At 32.4% G+C, this 21,400-nt stretch overlaps 2 protein-coding genes across 2 annotated transcripts; both read right to left on the reverse strand.

The window, feature by feature from the left end:
• Positions 1–7,928: 7,928 nt before the first annotated feature.
• LOC138312056 (uncharacterized) lies at positions 7,929–13,158 on the reverse strand. Its single transcript, XM_069253130.1, has 10 exons — positions 13,061–13,158; positions 11,867–12,155; positions 11,416–11,541; positions 11,229–11,250; positions 10,020–10,075; positions 9,831–9,858; positions 9,375–9,442; positions 9,161–9,191; positions 8,540–8,607; positions 7,929–8,277 (listed from the first exon to the last, which is right to left on the reverse strand). Exons 2-9 carry the CDS (start codon positions 12,006–12,008, stop codon positions 8,547–8,549), a joined length of 534 nt encoding a protein of 177 aa, XP_069109231.1. The 5' UTR covers positions 12,009–12,155; positions 13,061–13,158; the 3' UTR covers positions 7,929–8,277; positions 8,540–8,546.
• Positions 13,159–14,411: 1,253 nt separating this feature from the next.
• Positions 14,412–21,016, reverse strand: LOC138312057 (uncharacterized). The gene is made up of 3 exons (XM_069253131.1): positions 20,657–21,016; positions 19,711–20,058; positions 14,412–14,458 (listed from the first exon to the last, which is right to left on the reverse strand). The coding sequence occupies exons 1-3, from the start codon at positions 20,679–20,681 to the stop codon at positions 14,412–14,414; spliced, it is 420 nt and encodes a 139-aa protein (XP_069109232.1). The 5' UTR covers positions 20,682–21,016.
• Between the last annotated feature and the right edge of the window lie 384 nt (positions 21,017–21,400).

A 21,400-nucleotide genomic window follows, 5' to 3' on the forward strand; every position in this document is an offset into this window, starting at 1 on the left:
TCAGTGATTAGGTGAGCGGAAGACATGGAATTACAAGCCTCTTCGTGACGTTGCTAATGTTGTAAACAGACGAGGAGATGAAACCAAAACTCATTGAGATTTACAAAAACGTTAAGATTTTAACAAGCGCAGGAAACAAGACAACACGAATATTTCACTGAATGCTTACTGTGAGTATTTTGTTTTGAATGCAATAGTAATATCGCTACTGAGTAGAAGATGATATGTTATTTTACTGCTGACGGTAAGTTTTCAACTTTTGCTAAAATAGGTAAAATGTTTCAATAGATTGCATATACTTGAAAACTAGTTTTGTTTCTAGACTATGGTATAATAAAATAAATACTACCTGCATTAGAGGGTGACAGGTAGTATTTTTATAATATATATCACAATACGCACTTAAAGCTGTCGATGATTTGATAATGAATATAGATGTTTTTTAATAGTATTTATAAACTGACAACACCAATGTACGTATATCCCTTTAAATTTTAGGTTGCAAACGATCTTTCCTCTTAAATTCTTTTTAGATTCTTAATTTCGCATTTCCAGACTTTTAAAATGGCTCAGATATGGGGGTTCTATTAAATATCTATATCTTATGGCATTGCAATTGTATCAAGCTTCTATTTCTTATTATTTGTTCAATGTTGAAATACGACAATTCCTCCATCGGTGTCAAGTTAACAAGTATTCTGAAAAGTTCAGTGAATATTACTTCAAAATAGGCCTTTGGTATATTTACTGACATATATAAATTTTACTCATGACTGAGTCCAATGTTCCATGGCATTACAACAGATTACTGCAAAATAAGGAAAGTTTGCAAAATTTGACAAATGATTCCAAATCGAATCAGTACTGTAATGTTTGTGTCAGCTATCATGACGAAGGTGCTTGTACATGGCATTCTACTTCTACCTGGTAAGTTGTTTTAATATCTAACCACTATCGCTTCAAAAATACTATACAAATATAGCATTTCGATGAGGTCGATACATGGTTATATCGACCATAGCAAAAATATTTATCGAGGACGTAGTCCGAGGTCGATATATTTTCTGTGGTTGATATAACCATGTATTGACCGAAATCAAAATGCTATAATTGTTGTATTATTTTTCTGGATTTTTTTACATTTTGAAATGAGTGTGACACTAAATAAGCATGCATTGTAAATTCTGCTTCGTGAAGACAGTTACAATATTATCATTTTGTAACAAGTTTAGTTTAAAAAAAAACATATGAAGACAGTATCAATTGATGCACTTCACGCTTTTATTATGCTTAGTACTCCATTCCGTAAAATAAAAAAATCGTATACATACAATAGGATTAGCCAAGGCCAAATGTTGTTACTAGTCTAGGTGGATTTTTAAAAATAAATATCAAACGTATTCACTATTCAATGGCTCCAGATGCTTAATGGATGTTATTCGATTATTTCCTACCGTGTTTATGTTGAAAATGTAAACGTTATCAGCTGGAAGTCATCATCATCTTTGATAGAAACCGAAACATTCAACGTCGTCTGTCACATTTTGTGGTTACGCTTCAAACATCAAAGCGTTTGTTTTAAAGCACCAGGATAACGAAGCGTTTTGGGTAACGTAGATGATAACGTTATCTAAAAATAACCGTGCAATATACTTTTTCTATAAACTACTTCCGGAAAAATCGTGCAATATAGTTTTTTTTTTTATCGGTGATCACGTGGCGTGTTTTTGACCAATTAGAAGTGACAAAAAATTCAGAAAAAATAATAAAGTCTTATAAACCAGTTTCTGAAACAGTTCATAATTATAAACGCCAGTAACACCACCTTTATTACCATCACAACATTTTTGTTTTAAACTTTCTAATTGCCGTACCTAAAAACAAAGACAATTTTCCCCCTAGGAAATTGCCTGCAACTTTTTATATGCATCAACTGGAGCATAAAGTTGGTAAAACGGAACTCGCGCATAATATCGTCAATTTCGACATCTTTTCTCTTCCCTTTCTACAAAACAATATGCATTAATATTTCGTAGATGAAATGTACACATTGGGTTCAGAACAACTTGTACAACGTATCAACAGTACTGCAACCTTTCACAGACCCAGTCTACTGATATATGCCTACAAGTTGTAAAGTGCCGTTGTGTAAATTGTTCTTTGCCCACGCCGTTTTTTTGATCCCGAAGCCCCCTTGTTGCATTGAATTAAGGTCACAGAATTATGTATAAGATCCGATTATGTCACTGCTTGTGCTCACACAATATAATCGTTGCCACCACATTGACCAGGACCGGGCTTGGAGGTCACCTCAAGGTAACGTGTGTCACAGTGGAGGCTTGTGTGAATAGTGATGGTCCAACATGGGTATCTGCTGGTTACTGACGGAAGTTACACACTGACGTTCACACAGGTCCGGACCAAGGACGCGTGATATACATGTACATGTACAATGGAAGAAGGGAAAAGATAATATCTTAAATTAAGTCGCCTTTTACGATTATGCAATAGGGATTAGCCACTGAATGACGAAAGCATAAGGTAAGTGGGGATTGTAAAATATGTTTCTGTTGTTTCTAAATGTGCTTTGTCAATAGATAAAAAAAGTTTCTCATAACAATGAAATCAGTTTGTTACCTATTGTATTGTTGATGATTTAAACGTAGTAGATCAATCGTACTTTTCTTTATTTTGTCAACAGACAATCGGAGTCTTTACAAGAACGACCTTCTCCTAGTGGTTACGATTATCTCAATACTTAAGCACGTGGCACGATTTTGGGGAGGCTGAAGTTGGTTCCGAGTTCCGAGTTCCGAATTCCGTTTAAGAATTTTGTTTTTTTAAAATAAAATTTAAAAAATTCAGTTTATGTTATTTGAACCTATTACAAATGTTCTCTCTTGTGTTTTGTCATTTTTTTTTTCATTTTTTTGTAATTCCAAAGAACAGGAAATTTTCTAACATTTTAGATAAAATCATTCTATATGCCTAAGACATATGAGAAATGCTGCCTGTTGGCTTTTTTAATGGATTAATATTGGTAAATCTATTTTAATTTAGTTTTCGATCAACTCCTATTTCGGAACTCGGACCGTTTAAGGTAATTCTCTATCATTTTAGATAAAAGTTATCAATGTGCTTTGCACATATTAGAAATGTTGCCTGCTGACTTTTCTATTGGATAAGTATTGGTAAATCCACTTTAATTTAGTTTTCGATCAACTCCCAGTTCCGAAATTCAGAACTCGGAAATAGGAGTTGATCGAAAACTAAATTAAAGTGGATTAATTACTAGTAATCCATGATAAAAGACAACAGGCAACATTTCTCATTTATTAGTATGCACGGCTGGTTTTTGTTAATAAATACAAGTATTTCCTTTGGCATTTATGTAAACAGGAGTCGGTAACTGCATTATGTTTTGGGGTAATTCATTGTAGATTTTATATTTTCAATCATAATTTAATTGACTACATTTTTATCTGTCTCACCTTTCATACCTACTGGTATATAAATGCTAAAACAATTTTGAATAGCATCTTTATTAGTATTTCCCTGTACTTTATAAATTGTTCGGATGTATATTATGCTTTGATTGATTGAGCGCTCATCTATTCATTTTTGTGTTTTATTATCAGGTAACAAGGGGCATAATGTTTATACAGTCATCGGAGACAAGAAGCGGCCTGATGATTAGATACAAAAATATCTATCACACAGTTACCTCTGAAATGTGAATTATAAGACCAAAATTGAAATAACATGTCAAGACTGTTAAAAAAATCGAATTCAATGTTGCATATACACTACTCAATTTATTATTGGCAATAATCCTCCATCATAAAAATAGATTCTGTACAGAAATTTACCGCTTAAAGCAAATGTTTTTCTTATTACATGATATTGCATGTGAGAAAATGGTAAATATCAGGAAGCATTGTACAGATAGAATGATACTTTTTCTGTAATTGCCCATGTTAGGATTTAAAATATAGTGTAGTTCTCTATATATTTGTCTGATTAAACGCACTAAGCCGGCCTTGAAGTTGGTTATTTTATCTTTCCAAAAAAAAATATATATGTATATAAACGCTTCTGTTGTAAGGTTAGCCGACATAAAAAAATTATAGTAGATTCCGACTGATAAACACATAGTGTGGATATAAAGTGCAAAGACACTGTAAAACGTAGTAATTTAGCGCTGTTCGCGTCAACAAATGCGGCGATAGCATACACAGGCATCATGCGTTTCATACATGTAATATATATATATACAGGGGCTCGAGCGTGTCTTAATTGGTAGCGAAGGTGTAATTTGGTATGCGAATCAAATATGGTGTCGAAAGTTCCACTTTGGGTATCACCCATGACATGTATGGTTATTACGTTTCGGTGAAGAACTGATTACAGTTTTTAAAATTTCAAGAGACTAAAGTAACGTGGTTGATTTTGTAACTATAGTTTTCAAAAACAACAAAATATTCTTTTTTAAATTAAAAAACTCTTAGTCGAATATGATAAAAACGGACTTTGATTCGCTATGTGTTGTGAAAACTGCCTGGTATAATCTTGAGATTGGTCCTTAGGGTGATATAATAGAACATTGTCCTTAGCGTACTTTCGATTATATTTATATATGTTTCAAAATTGTACACAGTATTAAAGTGATAAGAGTTGTTTTAGACATGTTACAACTTTTTTCAAAGCACATTGAAATGCACCATAGCATAGCAAAAGGAAATAAATACGTATTGTTTACGATATAAATGTACATAAGAGCTTTAATCATACACCATATTTAACGCATTTTGTAATGTTTTTCAAAGTGCGTTAATTTTTGAAAGTGGATTATAACAGCGCTTAATTTTGGACTAATTCACGAATAACGTGATTGATTTTAGTGGTCATAAAATGACGGTAGAAGATGATATCCCGCGCTAACGTCATTTAAGCAGGAAAATTACGGAGTTTTATCAGCACCGGAGATACTAATCCCGCACAAACGTTATCGCGTATCACATTGTACTGAACCATTCCCCTCATCACATACTGTGGTATTAGAGACATGTAAATTCGTTTGCCAACATGGAATAGTCTGACACATCTAACTATTAGTATAATATTTCCTTCGCTGTATATGGACAAGGTTTTGAAAAACGTGAAATACGGGTATATGGAATATACTTTATGTATCATTGTTTTTACAAATATTAATCAAAGTGATCGTTTGTTTTTCACCTAAAGTACTATCAATCATTCTCTATGGGAAAAATAACCTTCGTTTTATGATATCAATACTAAACTCTGAAATAAGCTGGTTTCAATACACGTTTGATATAGCCCGAGACTGGAATAATTCAATTTCGATCCATTATATGCATTTTTCCCCGCACCTCTTAGATATAGCTGGTTGCATAACAAACTACATATATATGCGTTCAGAAAGTAAGAGTCTGGAACCTCCCTGATTAAACACTTCATCTGCGTTTTAAGTTCAGTCCTTGAACTTAATACATTTGGTGATATCAAAGAATAACGATGATGAATCGGTTAACATATATAGGATCTTACACGAGATTCTATGAAACCAGTCAAAGTTTTTTTTTGTATTTTTGGGAGCCTTGTCGAGACGAGATTCATAAAATCTCATATGAAATAGACACAAATTTCTATTTTATATTTTTCTATTTGCGAGCCACATTAGTGGTGGTTTATTATTAAAATGTAAACATTACATTACGGTAAAATAGAAATGTGTTTCATGTTCACATTCTACGATTTACTATGGCTCACGACTGAATATTTGCGATATTCATTTCTACTAAATATAATTTCATTTCCATAATGTCCATCGTTATTAATATGTAATGAAATAAAATCACTAACTATAGGTGTCATTACAGGTGTACTAATTACTGAATCGTATTACCCTTCAATAATTGTTTCAGATGCTAACGACAGTATTACAGTAACTGATTATCAAGAATTTTGCTTTCTAAAAACCACAAAACCAGTTAATTCAACGTTGAAATACTGTTTTTATTTATGTAATGAATACAATTTTTTCTTCAAAAAAAAAAACAATTTAATGTAGAAGGTTATTTTGAATCAGATGTAAGTTATCGTGATTACATGATTTTTTTAAAAACTTATTAATGGTTGAATATTATAATAAAAATCAAACCTAATTAGAATCACTGCTTTTTCAATTGACCAAAAATTAAAAAAAAAGATAAAAGATAAAAATGTTAATTTCTAAATGCATTGAGATATAGAAATACTCTCATGCATCTACACAGTTACACACGGACGCGAGACTAATACAACAATGAATGTAATTGAAAAAGGTCTAAACATTTATCAAATCGCTTAATCAATACAAAAAAACAGGTATAGTCTCCCGTAGTCAAGAAGGACAGGGAAATGTCGCAAAATAGATCATGGCTGTTATCCAATCGCATTCCTAGTAATTATCATGTGATGTACTAAAATCAAACATACATTGTACAAAAATCAATCATATTGACAAATGGGGACCATTAAGTATGTATAATACCATTGCTGCAAATATGTAAGCGATAGGGTAGGTAATTTGATCGCTAAACAATTAGCTGCTATCTTCAAATCCCAGTATGGTTGACTGATGAAAGGAGCTTCAGCATCCCACAAAATAATTGACCAACCAGCGTGCGAATTGTCATACAAGGGAACGCCCGAGTACGTTAAATTGAAAAACACTTGAACAAACCAATTTTGATGGACCAAGGGATATCACTCTTAAAACCAAAATGTGCAAATTATAATAGTTACCTGTGCTACTTGTATTTAAAATTTAAAGTTTCATATCAATTTATTAAAAGGAAATCGACATAACAACAAAATTTCTCTCTCATCCGTCATTTTGATAACGACTTTGCTACTTTCGTTGTTTTCCGTTTTGCTTTCGTGTTTAAACACTACAACTTAGTGGTGCAATCGATGAATTTCAGCGAATTTTACACGGTGAAATGAATACAACACTCTTGACAGGTTTATTCTGTTTTCTATAATTATTTGTTCTCGTTCACCTTTCATATAAAATGATTGCATGTAGAATTTTTGGGAGCAAATGTCATGAACGTGAATCACCATTAACACGAACAAATTAATTATAGGTTTGATTATAATAGATGATGAAATATCAGGGCTGTCGTAGAATCGAATCAAATTCCATTGATATTTTACACAATATTTTAGCCACCATGATACCCATATCATGTTTAATTAAATTGCAATTTTTTGTAATATGTCATTGTATCGTCTTAAAATAAGTATGTCGAATCTTAGAAAACAAGTATAAACCACTCATGATATTTTAAAACTTGAATAGTAATACACGTATAGATTTATTAACCAATTAAGATACCAGAAATAAATATATAATGGTTATATATTTCTCTTAGCACTGTTTAAATGTGTTATTTCTACATATATTACTCAATGTCAACAAAATTACTGTTAAAATATATTAATTGTTTACCAACCATTCCAAACATTACTTCAGAATCTTTAAAATTTAATTAGATCAATACAAAAAGGAATACTTAGAAATTTCTTATTTTCAAGTAACTATAATCTTGCTATTCAACACATGATAATACTGATACTAGTAACTCAATTTGTTAGAAAATATGAAGAAAAACTTTTATTTTTTATATTGCTAATTTTCTTTTGGGTAGGGTGGAGGCGAAAACTCCAAGTATCCTATTCACACGTATACCTTATACATTTGAACTTTGCATCATTTAATGTGATGGTTTCCATACCTAACCTGGATAGTTTTCTTAAATAAATATAACCATCAATACCCGGTACATTTACACCAATATACATATACTTATTTGTGCATTTTATTCCATTTGTTTACTTTTTATATAATGAATACGATATAGAATTTGTCATCACCCACTTTTGGTTTTGTTTATTAGCTAAATAGAATAAAAACGGTGCTGCAATACAACTTCCGTAGTATTCTACAGATATATGTACATACGTCTCATGCAAAATCGAGGATGCAGGTCAACAATATTACTACACAGCTTGATGTGCAAAACGTTTTGGTGGCAGTTGCTTATTGATATTAGAATAAACCTTGTTATCAAATAGAACTTTCGATTATACAGGTAGCGTTTTAAATAATTGAGTGAACGTGAAATGTTATCTTAATATGCACCAAGTGATGTCATCCGCTTCGGTTGCCCTTATCTGCAGATCTCTTTGAGTTTCTGGGAATCACATCTGAAATTTGTAATAAACATATTTATACAATGTTTCTATTTGATCGTTTGTAGGGTACTGTGGAACTGTATGTACTTTAAGTGATTTTATGTCCTATTATTTTTCGAAGTAGATAAAATAGTAAATAATAGACAAGATGGTTTTATAGGATTTTTCTTATAATCAGGAATACGATTAATAAAAACAAATTAATAGATATCATCACTTAATATGAATAGGTCATTGTATTGCATACGTCGATCAAAACACAATCATAAAATACCTGTTTCTTATTTTACATTACTGTAGTCATGATCGGTAACTGTGTGTTGTTGCTGTTCACTTCTGTCCCTATTATAAACCAACAAACAAATAAACAAACATTAAGAGAAACAACTATTATTTAAAAGGACAAAAAACCCATTACATATGGTATAAACTAAAAAAGTAATATATCTGTTTAAACAAAATATAAGACTTGTGAGTTTGCACATGAGCTTATTATTACATTTTGTAATTACAACAGCTTGAGCATCTTCAAACATAAGTCACTAGTGTGCTATAACCGGGCACTTTTTTTGGGTAATCATTTTTAACGTCATATACTGACGTCTGCATAAAATGACATGATGTCAAGATTCGAGGACGTCATAACGAAACAGGATAGTTTACAACATATTTTGAATTTTTAATTCATCGAAATGTACATTGTTATTGTTATGTAATAATATATATATATATATATATATATATATATTTTGTTTTTATTATCATTTTGGACTATATCAGAACTAATGGAAGTCCTTCCGAAGTTTCACATTTTGCTGTAATAAATTTCTAGGCTTATCTCATATAAATTCAACACCCATTTAACATCATACATATATAACCAAATAGGCATTACCTTTCAGCTTTAGGAACTCCTGAATCATCCGCTGAAAATGACGGAACAGGTACATAAGTTATATCTTATATGCATGATAACTGAGTAAAATTAATTACTGTTTCAGTAAAATGATACGCACAAGTAAATACGTTTTGCGCTCATTTTGGAATAGCTATTAAATTATATGTTCAAATCATAAGGACAAAAATGAAATCGGTACGAAATTCAGTACCTGAGTTGATATGGTCATAAAGAGATGGTTTTCCAATATCCAAATGTTGTAGTTCCTGGTAATGAGAACTGTAAAAACACAGAAAATGTTTAGTATATATTTTTTCTATGATATTGAATTTTTTTTCTTTTATCTCATGACTTCATTTTCACCCTTTTTCTTCGATGTTTTAAGTAAACTACTTGGACACTCTTAGGAATAAAACTGGTTCCTTAGCCAAAAGAGCTGTTTAAGTTTAAAAATGAAATTTTATTTTTTATGTTTCCCATATTGTAGATGTCGTCTTTATTTCTGTATACAAAACGTGTATAACTCCCTCTAATAAACAAAAAATCATCTCTTTTAATCATTAGGTAAGAAATCCTACAGAGAAACAGGTGATTTTAAGTATAACTATTTTTGCAATGCATTAAATATGTATTTATGAAAAAAAATATTATCGTATGATTGCTTTACCTGTCTAGTGTATTTTCCTCGTTGTTTTCTGAAAATGTAAATAATGTAAGTAAAACCAAAATTAGTCAATAACAATGTTCAAACCATGATGATTTTCATATGAAATGTATCGACTGCAATTGGAACAATCGCAATATATATGAAGATCCTTAAGATAAAAAAAACCTACACGTTCAAGAAGCCATTTACCTGGTGAAATTTCTATTGCATTGCTGAATGTTTCCAACTTCCTCCGATTATCGGTTCTGAAAAAAATAGAACGACCAGTAAGCCAAAGATATCGAGTATCATTGTATTCGAATACTTGGACCAGGTAACTACATATTTAATTCATGACACTGAGTTGGCTTCAGCAGTTTCAAAAAAAGGTCACTATTCTTCACAGTATTGCGACCAGAAATGTTCAGTCATGTTTGTTTCTTAAAAACAACAATAACATAGAAAATGTCTATTGATGGCATGAGATAAGATTTCCTCCGTAATCTATATTACAGTGAAGATTCATTTCGACGTTTTGCCTTCTGGCGCAATGATAGTCAACTAACACATGGTAATTAGGACGACGACGGGAAACATAAAGACGACCCGCTGTTATAAAAATTACCATTTAAGCTATTGTTATTACACTGTTCAGAAGGTGCTGATGAGTGTACTAATAACGGTAAGCTTATTAGTTTTGTGACTCTATAAAATTATCAATATCGTTTTACACTCCCATTTTATAAATTAAAAGCCATTTCGTAAATGTTGTGGGCATTTAAAGTGATTGTTTACATGCATGGGTAAAATTTTGAAGGAAACAATTCAAATATGCTTCCTTGCTGTTTGACTTTAGCTTGTGCATAAATGAATGATGTCATTGATAATAGATGCCCAATTGTATGAACCTTCGACGTAAAACCTAGCATAATTGTGAAGGAAATGGACACAACGATACTACTAGGAATGTACGTTAAAGGTGCGATTGTACAGAGAGTATTGTTTGATAATTCCTTGTCCATCAGGTTGTACTGGTTGATATGACAGAAACGCGATAAAACATAACGGTATTTGTAAATATGATATCAACCAATCACAATAATGTATATCAAAAGGAAAGGAAGTGATGTGTAGCTTATAATGTGTTTTTTTTACGATTCAATTTTCCTCACACGTATGTGTATAACATCTTTTCTAAATATGATATCAACCAATCACAATAATGTGTATCAAAAGGAAAGGAAGTGATGTGCAGCTTTTATATTGTGGTTTTTTTACGATTCAATTTTTCCTCACACGTTTGTGTATGACATCTTTTCTATACTTACTAACCAATATCATGTATTGTATTGTAGTCATGGCATAGACACATCGATTTACATATAAGACATTTTATGAAGTAAAACAGTATGGACTCACCTGCTAACAATACGATATTTCCCTGCATAATAAAAAATGGTAGAATGTAATTAGTACTAGTTTAATATAATGCATTCCTCTTATATTCAGATACTTAAAAACAGTTTTTTATACTTTGCTGTCATAATTTGTTTTATCGAATTATTCATAAATTCATTCATTAAGAAAGCATCAAATATCTACTTACAGTACATGATTGTCCCTATTCCGCAACAGATTAAGCCCACTACTGTACAGACTACGCCAACAGAAATCAAAGCAGTTGCTGTATCAGTGCTGGGGTCAGATGCGAGCAAGGGAACTGACTCACAAGCTGTGACATAAAAACGATTTTTTTAATCGTTTGACAGCATGGCATGTGATTTTCATAAACTTCATAATTAATTCAAAACTAAGGAAATATCTTCAAAATTAACTCAAGATGTAAAGTGAAAAATGTTCTTTTTGACTATCGTGTACAATATGACAAGAATGCAATATATGTAAAAATAATTACCGATTAAATATAAACATTTGTGGCACGGCGTATATTAAAAACATACATTATTGCTTCTTTAGAGATGCTTGCAGTAAATAGAAAACGTAATCAGTTGTTTAAGAATTATTATTTATTAGACTGATAATTCATTGAAGCTCACCTGGAGATGTGGAAACTTGGAGTCGTAATTGCCCACTAGGGCCCGCGCTATTTGAGGCTGTAATACTAAGATTATACAGAGTATCTGGCCGCAATCCTGTTATTGTTGTAACATAGGTGTCTTTGGTGGCTGTGATAATCATGTTTTTCCATTGTGTTTCCACACAATCATCACAGGTAAATGAAATATTCAGAGCCAGATTGTTAGGACCAGCTGCAGCAACTTTAATGCTTAATGTCGATGGGTGTCACTTCCGTTATGCCAATCAGTTGTGGGATACGTGGAATCGCTAATTTGATAAAAAAAAAAAAAAAAAAAAAAAAAAAAAAACATAGTGAATTATTCAGTACAATAATTAAAATGGTTACATGTGGATGTAAAAGCATTTAACTGATGAAATATTTAGTTTCACTTAATGTTAATGAGGTAACCATCGCAATGCAATTACCCTGGTATGACTGCATAAGTTAAAGAGCAAAATGAAAACAAAAAATACATAATAACAAGAGGCCCAGAGGGCATGTGTCGCTGTACTGGTTTGTAATGCCATGCTATGCTCTGAATACAGGTTCATTGTTTCGTTTCTAAATGAATTTTAATATTTACCTCTATTTCCCCTATCAGAGCCACAATTCATACAAACTCTGTTCCCCTTCCCACAAGGATGTTTCTGGCCAAATTTGGTTACTATCCATGTAGAACTCATTGACTAGTAGCGACTTAATGGATTTACCTCTATTTCCCCTATGTGACCCGCCCATCCTGCCCCGGGAGATTAGAGCCAAGATTTCTACAAACTCTGCTCCCCTTTGCACATCGATGTTTCTGGCCAAATTTGGTAAGAATCCATTCAGAATTCTATGACTAGTAGCGTCGATTTAAAGGATTTACCTATTTTTCCCCTATTGGGCCCGCCCCTGCCGCCCCTGGGGGGTCACAGCCAAAATTTATACAAACTCTGTTCCCCTTTCCCCAAGGATGTTTCTGGCCGAATTTGGTTACAATCCATGGCAGAACTCTATGACTAGAAGCGATTTAAAGGAAATGATGACGGACGGACGGACAGACGACAGACGCTACGCCATGACATAAGCTCACCGCCCTTCGGGCCAGATGAGCTAAAAACGAATGGTTTGAAATAAGATGCCGATGAATATAAAGACATATACAGTGTAAATATATCATATTACGTACATAGCACTGTTAGGGTAATGTTGGCTGTTGATGTTCCTACTTCATTTGTTGCAAAGCAGAGTGTATACGCCAGCAATATTGTGTCTAACGATGGGTATATGGGTATAGCCAGTACTAGATGTCCACAAATATTGATGTTACTGGTGGGTCGGTACAGCACACTCAAGACACGTTTGTTTGAGGTTGATCTCTTTTTAGAAGGTGCTCACCACAATAATTGCATGTTATCTGGTGGGTCTCCGTGACAGCACACATTAGTATAATGTATCTGTACAATGAATGTCAAATTGTTCTAATGGAAATTAGTTAATATAATTATCTAGATTTCTATAAATTATCGGACCAAGCTTAATGGCACTTCACGCTTCGATTATAATATCGAAGCAACTGTTTTCAATAGTAATGGTGAGTGATGTGTAAGCCTTTGTGATGTATTATTTTGAGTAATACACATGGGATTATAAATAGGTTGTACATGAAGTTTAATAGTGAGCGAGACAAAATTTCGTAGCTGAATTAATTAAATACTGTTACAATTTAATTTTTTTGTTTATATAGTATTATAATGGTGGCAAAATGCAAAAACGACCCAGATCCATATATTGGTTGTCTTGAGTGCTCAGTAACGTTTTTCTAAATAAAGGACAGAAACAACATAAAAGTGAGGTCTTGCGTCAGCGAGATACAAAACATTCAGACTACTAACAACATGAATAATGTACCTAGCGATCGGTAACCCAACATTACGTCGATAAATAGTGTTTCTGATTTTAAAGACAAACAAGTGTAGTCACAACAATGCGACTAGGAAATCATTCTTTTTCTGTTTAAAAAAAAAAAAAAGAAATATTGTAATATACATTTTTTCGAAAACTTGCTTTACTTACTTAAACCGGAGAAACTATAGAAAAAAAGATATAAATTATTCAAATCGAGTTGAATAGTTCCATTTACATTGGTTGACTCTTGGAAAGTAAAAAAATACATTATTATCATCAGAAATTTCTGTTTCATCTATTAATTTTGGTATATATTTAACAAACATTGTATTTATAATTATCCTTCGCACAACAAACGGTTTTAATATCATGATTGAGTCCCAGCAACCATATTCCACCAACGATTACTTGCCCTACAATGGAGACACGTGTCCGGACTGTCGCCTTTGGGCCACCGGGAGGGGTGTAGTAGAACTGGTGGGATACAAACTTATTTTCCATCACTACTAGGACACTTCCGGTCTGAGTTGTGACGTTCACGCTGTCCTTGTACCATTCTATCTCAGGCCGGAGGACGGCAACTTCCGGTCACACACGTGTAAATCTGACTGCCCCCTGGGTGACACTGAAGACTATTGTTCACTGATAGGGGGTGTGAAGGTCACACTGGGGACGGGTACTTGAAATAAAATCACTAAATAATGACATGAATTGTTTTTAAAAAAAAAAAAAAAAAAAAAAAAAAAGTTTGCATGTGAAACGAATATCGAAATGAATTTGCTGGCTCCAAGTTAACTTCTGCTACAAAATGAAGAAGTTCCAGTTTTTTATGCTTGATTTATGGAGTTGTAATGTGTGTACATGCATATTTATACATAAGTGGTTGCGAGATTGTGAATATATATATCAGTACAATACATTCGTGGTTTCTAGATTTGTCGTCAAACGCATTGTGTGCGAGTTCTTAATTGCTATAACAAATCTTCTGTATTTGATGTAGATCGAAGTTTTTTTGTCATTGAAATAATAATTAAGGGCAAAAATAATACACTTCTTCAAAGTCTCGTTTTTTAATATATAACGTCACTGTATATCGTAAACATCTTCTCAAAACAACTGTAGACAATCCAGATTCGTTGTCCATAAAGCTGTGAAAATGCTAGAGGTGAAATGTTTTGAGATGGTGTATGTATTTTTTTTTTTTAATTTTTTATTTTCAAAAGGCATTTCATCAATACTATATCAAATATATATACAATGTGAAGTAACATATATAAGTATATAATCAAGATCTTCATTGATCTGCTACACATTCATAAATAAGATTTGGGGAGATATTAATGCATTATAGTACTGGTGAGATTTTATTGACTGGGAAGACAGATGTAAAGCAAGAAAGTAGTGGAGTGAGCGGTTAGGAGAGACTGTGATCTGGGAGAAAGAGGAGAGAGAGAGAGCAGGAGGGGGGTGGGGATAAAGGGTTTGATAGTGTGCATCTTAAAACTATTTGTAAATAATAAGCGTCACATTCAATAATTTTTTCAAAACAAAAATATTTAAGTGATGGGGAAAGTTAATAACATGAATAAAAAAGTTTGATTGTTGTGTATATGAAAAAAAAAACAAAAAAAAAAAAACAACGTCAAGGTTAAGCCAGGTTTACTATTTTCATCCACGTTTTTCCATTCAAAAATTTAATTTCTCTATATTAAGCTTGATCTTTTCCGTATGCGAATATTGTTTCCTGTTACAGCATGTGATGATCTTTTGATGCAGTATATCACCAATTTCCCATTACATTCCAAAGAATTTTTTACAAACATGCTAGGTCTATAATATATACACTGTTTAATCACAAGAGATAATTTTCATTTTCAAATCCTGTTGTATATACCACATCTCCAAATTCAGTTTAAAAAACTTGTACATTCGGTACAGATCCCCAAAAGAAGCTATAGTAAATTGTTCTCCCTTTCATACAGGAGGCAGAACACACAGTGATCATTATTATTAGAGAACCTACTCTACCATAAGATAAAGTATATTTGTTGTTAAGATGTGGTGTGAAATTCTGTATTTGTAGCTCCACTGACATATAAAGTAATTAGGAGTAATTCGGAAATGGAGTATGTTAATAAATCTTTTTGCCTATGTCTCCTTGTTCATAATCCATAATAATTTCGAACATACAAACCCCCAGTTTTAATCTGGAGCCAGTATTATTCGTTTACATTTTGAATAAAGAATTTTATAGATGATCTTTGATGATCCACACGAGGTCCTTTTTCTGAATTATTTCCAAAATGTAAATGGTGTTGATTGAGGAAAAATAGACTTGTATCAATATACTAATTTTAGCAAAAGAGTGTATTATTAAGGTAGTTTTATAAGAGTTCAAGATTAATCCATATATAATTGACGGGAAAGATTACAAAAGTTCTACCAATTGAATTTCACAAAATTCGTTTAAAAGAGAAGAATGATTCAATAGTGTATTATCTTTTAAACAAATCCTGTAAATATACATTGTATTACCTATTGTGTAAAAAGAAGGTCTTTGAATAAAATAATAGTTCTTGCGTGTCCCTAATTTTATATTTTCATATTATAACCATATAGATGTGATTTTTAACACATTGAATTTATACTTATTAGAAAGTAAACAATTTACTTTTAAAATTATATCCAAGCTTTCAGAACGATTCATTCAAAAAGACATTTGTTTGTATTATCTTTTTTCATGATTAGTCTTTAACTAATCATACTAGCACCTATAACGTTGCTAATAGATAAAAATTAAACGTTAGTTAATGTCAGAATAGTTACACCAACCCTACATTCTCTGTTCATATAGATTCTCCTTATCCAAACTTATTTTAAAGGTGGCATTCATTATTATTGACCCTTAGGTAACTCATTTTCAGGAGCCCTACCTCTTGAAATCCTCCTTGTTAATTAATTGCACGTCCAAGCTCTTGATTTTAATCGCAGTTGCCTATTCCACTAAAATAAAAAGAACTAACTGAGTTCACTTGGTTCTAATAAACTTATTCGTCAGGATTGTGGGGTATAGAGATTAAAAAGATGATTCCATATTGATGATAATTATAGGAGTCTGATTCAACTTAGTGTGATTTTACCAAGAGGTGAGTGGTAGACATTCTTTTACCCCATCCAACCCTTAATTAAAACTCTTAATCTTTAACTAGCTATTTTATTCATAATTCATATTCTGGGAATGTGAGCTCAGAGTTCTACCATAGAAAAATCAATGTCAAGAAGTGTTAAGAGGTAATTGACGTAGGCCCTTCCCCAATTTTAAGTGATAAGTGAGGAAAGAAGTGTATACTGCGCTATATTTTTTACTCTATCCTATCCAGAATTATTTACCCAAAATTAACTTTCAGTCTGGAAATTTTGTGTCAATACTAGGTTTAGCTCGTTAACAAGCGGATGATGTGACTCTTTCAAAGATCATCTCTGGGATCCATCAAGTATCAATGAACGTATCATCAGCATATTATAAATTTAAATATAGTGACAATTATCTATGTTTATACACTACAATTTTTTTATCATTTCTTATACGAATAGCTAAAATTTCAGCACAAAATAATAAAGATGATATGATGTGCAATTTGGTCACCTTGGGCGACAGCCCCGCCTTAACTTAAAAAGGGAAGAAAAGTTACCTTCCCCCTTGATTAACTGCTGAAGATGGCATTACTAATGAAAGATTCTTATCCATTTTTCTAATATCTATAATTCCAAAATAAAAATATTTTAATGATTCAATCAATAAATTACCATGAAACAGAGTCAAAAGCTTTTTCAAAATCTATCGGTTTGAGTCAGAAATTAATAATTTTACTCAAAACTTCTTTAATTTTAATTAGCTATTTGACCCAGAGGCAATTTTTTATATACATGTATTTAAGAGAGAGTTGGTCGCCAGTTTTGAATGCAATATCTTGATTTATTTGCTTTTGGAATACAAGTAATGTTGCCTTGACACTGAGTAACTGATAATTGTCCATGTAAAAAACCATAATTAATTGATCTAACTACAACAAAAATACTGTTTCCAAAAACATTTAAAAAATTCAGGTGTATAACCATCAGAGCCTGGACTCTTGCCATGTTTTATTTTTTTCAGTGTAGCTGAAGCTTCCTTAAAGGTTAGAAATCCTTCAAGACTTGAAGATTCTATATTATCTAATTTTTTGTACATCAAAATCTTTTAAAAAATCATTTAAATTCACCTTTCTATATTCTCGTCCTCAGAGTATAAATGTTTGTAAAATTTTTCAGCTTCACTCAAAATTTCGACTTGATTTGTTATAATTTCACTATTGTTTGTCATTTGAAGTTTGGGAATTATTTTGGATGTAAAGTTTCTTTTTTCTAGATTAAGAAAGTAATTTGTTGGTTTTTCTCCCTCTTCAATCCATAATGCTTTTGCCCTTTATCATGCTTCCTTTTATTTTTTTCAATCTTATCTCCTGAAGTTCATTCTTCTTATGAATGTATTCTTCACAATCTACCATATTGTTTATCTTCCAATGACTGAATTTCAATTTTAAGATTATTTTCTCTCAGATTATTTTGCTTTTTTATGAGATGAATAGGAAATGGATCTGCCCCTGATTTCCATTAATAGTGTTTCCAAAAATAGTTGATCATTTATCATAAATTGCAAATCTTCATTCGGAATGTTAGAAATATTATTAATATTATATACGGGTAGACAATTATGAGATTTGATCGAATGAATTGTTTCATTAACTATATTCAAAAAATCTTGATCATGTAACAAAGAGTTATTAAACTTCCATAGTCCTTTTTCTTTTTTGAAATCATTAAATTTTAATAAGAGTTTTGGAAATGAATGGTCAGATCTATAACCAGATTCGATTGAAGTTTCTAGTACACTTGACAGTAAATTTTGTGACACAAGGAAAAAATCTAATCTTGATTCCTTTAAAGGATTGGTGTATGTTTTAATCGAAATGATGCTTGAAAGGATAAATATCCAACAAGGCTATGATATGATGTGGGGGGTTAGGTTTACAGATAAACTAAACCCATCAACTAAACAGTTTGTTTTATAAACACACAATAAACATATACTATTAGATCTAACTAATCAAGACTTAAGCGTGAAATATTTCACGCTACAAGTGTACAATAGTAATTTTAAATAAATCAACATAAATTTAAACGTGGTAACGTCTGAATAACAAATAACGGTCTATCTTTACCACAACTTGTGACAGTTAGTAAATGATGCTGTTATTGGCGTGCGTGATATTGGGGAAAATTGGAAAATATGTCAGACTCTCTTACAATTTTCCACAGTTCACGCTGTTGGTTGAAGGAGGCAACGGCATTATCATTTTGTGCTGTTCACATTTCTTCGACCGAATATTCAATGTGTACTATACCAGTAATGATAGAAGCAAATTCGGGATGTAGGATTTTGTACGAAGTGTTTATTTTCTCAATGAAATTACTTCAATTAAAGGCCGTTATTAATCTCACTTTTTTTGCTCTAAAAGTAAACCAAGGCAATGCTTAGGAAAGGGACATTTTCAAGGACAAAGAAATTCCAATAAAAAAAGGTCCAGCTAGTAAGTGAATGCTGAGTATGAAATTTTGCACATGTGCAATAAAAAAAACGTTATTATCATGTATGCTATAATATGTTAGTGATGTTAATCTAACACGCGTTTTGCTTTTTTGTTAAAGACGCCTATAAAACATTGTCGTTTTGGTTATGTAAAAGAGTTCAGTTGAAATAAAAACAATAGCTTATAATGACCTGTGAAGCACCACACATTGGCTAAGATGTGTTGATCTGTGTGATTTATAAAGTAAACGGCATGTTGTAATCCAGGTAATGAAATAATCAGTTTTGTAATCATTACTTACCTACAACAGATACCTGTGTTGACACTGGTCCTATCGGTGTGAAGTCAGAGAGGTAGATAACACAGCTGTATGTATATCCCGTGTACAGGGTTGAGGATCTCCAGTCGAACTTTATTGGAGGACAGCTGGCTACAGTCTGGGGTGTAGTCAGCAGGGGATGATGTATAACATGGGGAGGTGTAGATGTAGGAGTAGCTGTGGCTACAACAGCACTGTCCTTATCCCTCCACAGTAACTGACCAAGTGTCCCTCCGTCCAGATCATACGTACAGGTCAGCCATAACACGGATCCCCCTGTTACCGTGGCAACGGGGGACGGCTTGACCTCTAAACTCGGTATTGCTGATGCTGGAAACCAATTTTTTGAAGGATAAAATGATATAAAGATGTTGTAAGAATGATTTTATTATTCTCAATACTAGCAACGCAATTGTTGTTTTGCCTAGACATAAATTCAACACGTGTTTGACATATTAATAGTATTAAATATAATGTTAGTTATTATATTACAGTATGATACCATTGCTGGAGTCCGTCCAAACTATTGGCGTTTGGTAATATATTATGGATATATTCAGATTATAATTTACACAAAATAGACCGATACAGGAAATGGTACCCAAATCTACGATTTCTTATGACATTTTCGCCTTGAAAAAAGATATCAGATACAAACAAATACAGTGTATATGTATATGTGTACCAAATGGTAGTAGTTTTCTCTAAAGCTGAAACATATGCAATGGATACTTTAAATGGGAAATTAGTATAATTTCACTTTCGATATCGAACAAATTCCATCTTAACTAGAAATACAGTTCAACGTATTTATTTGTGCTTCATCGATTCTCACCACATGAATGGGCAAGGAGATAATGACATCATCCGTATGTCTTTCATAATGTCTCATAGGCGTATGTATATGTATTATTTCGATCGTACTTACCCGACACAAGGAGCAAGGCTGTCATCAAAAATAATTAGTGAATAGTCCATGATAATCACATCACAAATACAACTGTATGTAAGAACATAAAACACAGACTTCCTGGTATATAAATAGACAAACAAAAATATAGCTATATTATAAGATATGGATCAAGGAAGTAATATGAAGTTCGTTAGGTACAAAATGTTTGTCGATGGCAAACTTTATGAAAGCGGTATTACTGCAGGAGGGCAGAAACTCTTAGTAATGCATCATTACAACCCTCTGCAACTACGGATCGCGCTTCGACAGTAGGATACGGCATCGTGAGCCTTCTACGCCTGTGGTAGAGCGTCCTCAAAGCAGTCGCCATCACGACGTACCAAATAACGATACGGGATCTCGAGACGCAAGCGATGATCAGAATGAGACATTCGTAAAGATCGCCCCAGATAGGACACACAGGAGAACATATCCACTGTTAAGATATGCTCCTGGAATATACACAGAATGGTTTGCAATAAAATTGTAAACAATGATTTTTTTGGGAAATTTTGAAGGATTTGATATTGTTTTCCTCAGTGAGTGTTGGGTAAAGGATGATTTCTCAGTAAATGAGTTTGAATTTTTCCCGCCGTTATAGAAAAGTCAATGTAAAGGAGGTGATATGATTTGTTTATTTAAACACTGGATTAAAGAGCATTTATCTCTAGTTTCCGTTGATAGTGTCGTGTGGATTAATTAGATGGTAAATTATTTAGC

This window comes from Argopecten irradians, unplaced genomic scaffold (genome assembly GCF_041381155.1).
Source record: "Argopecten irradians isolate NY unplaced genomic scaffold, Ai_NY scaffold_0194, whole genome shotgun sequence".
Taxonomy (NCBI): Eukaryota; Metazoa; Mollusca; class Bivalvia; order Pectinida; family Pectinidae; genus Argopecten; species Argopecten irradians.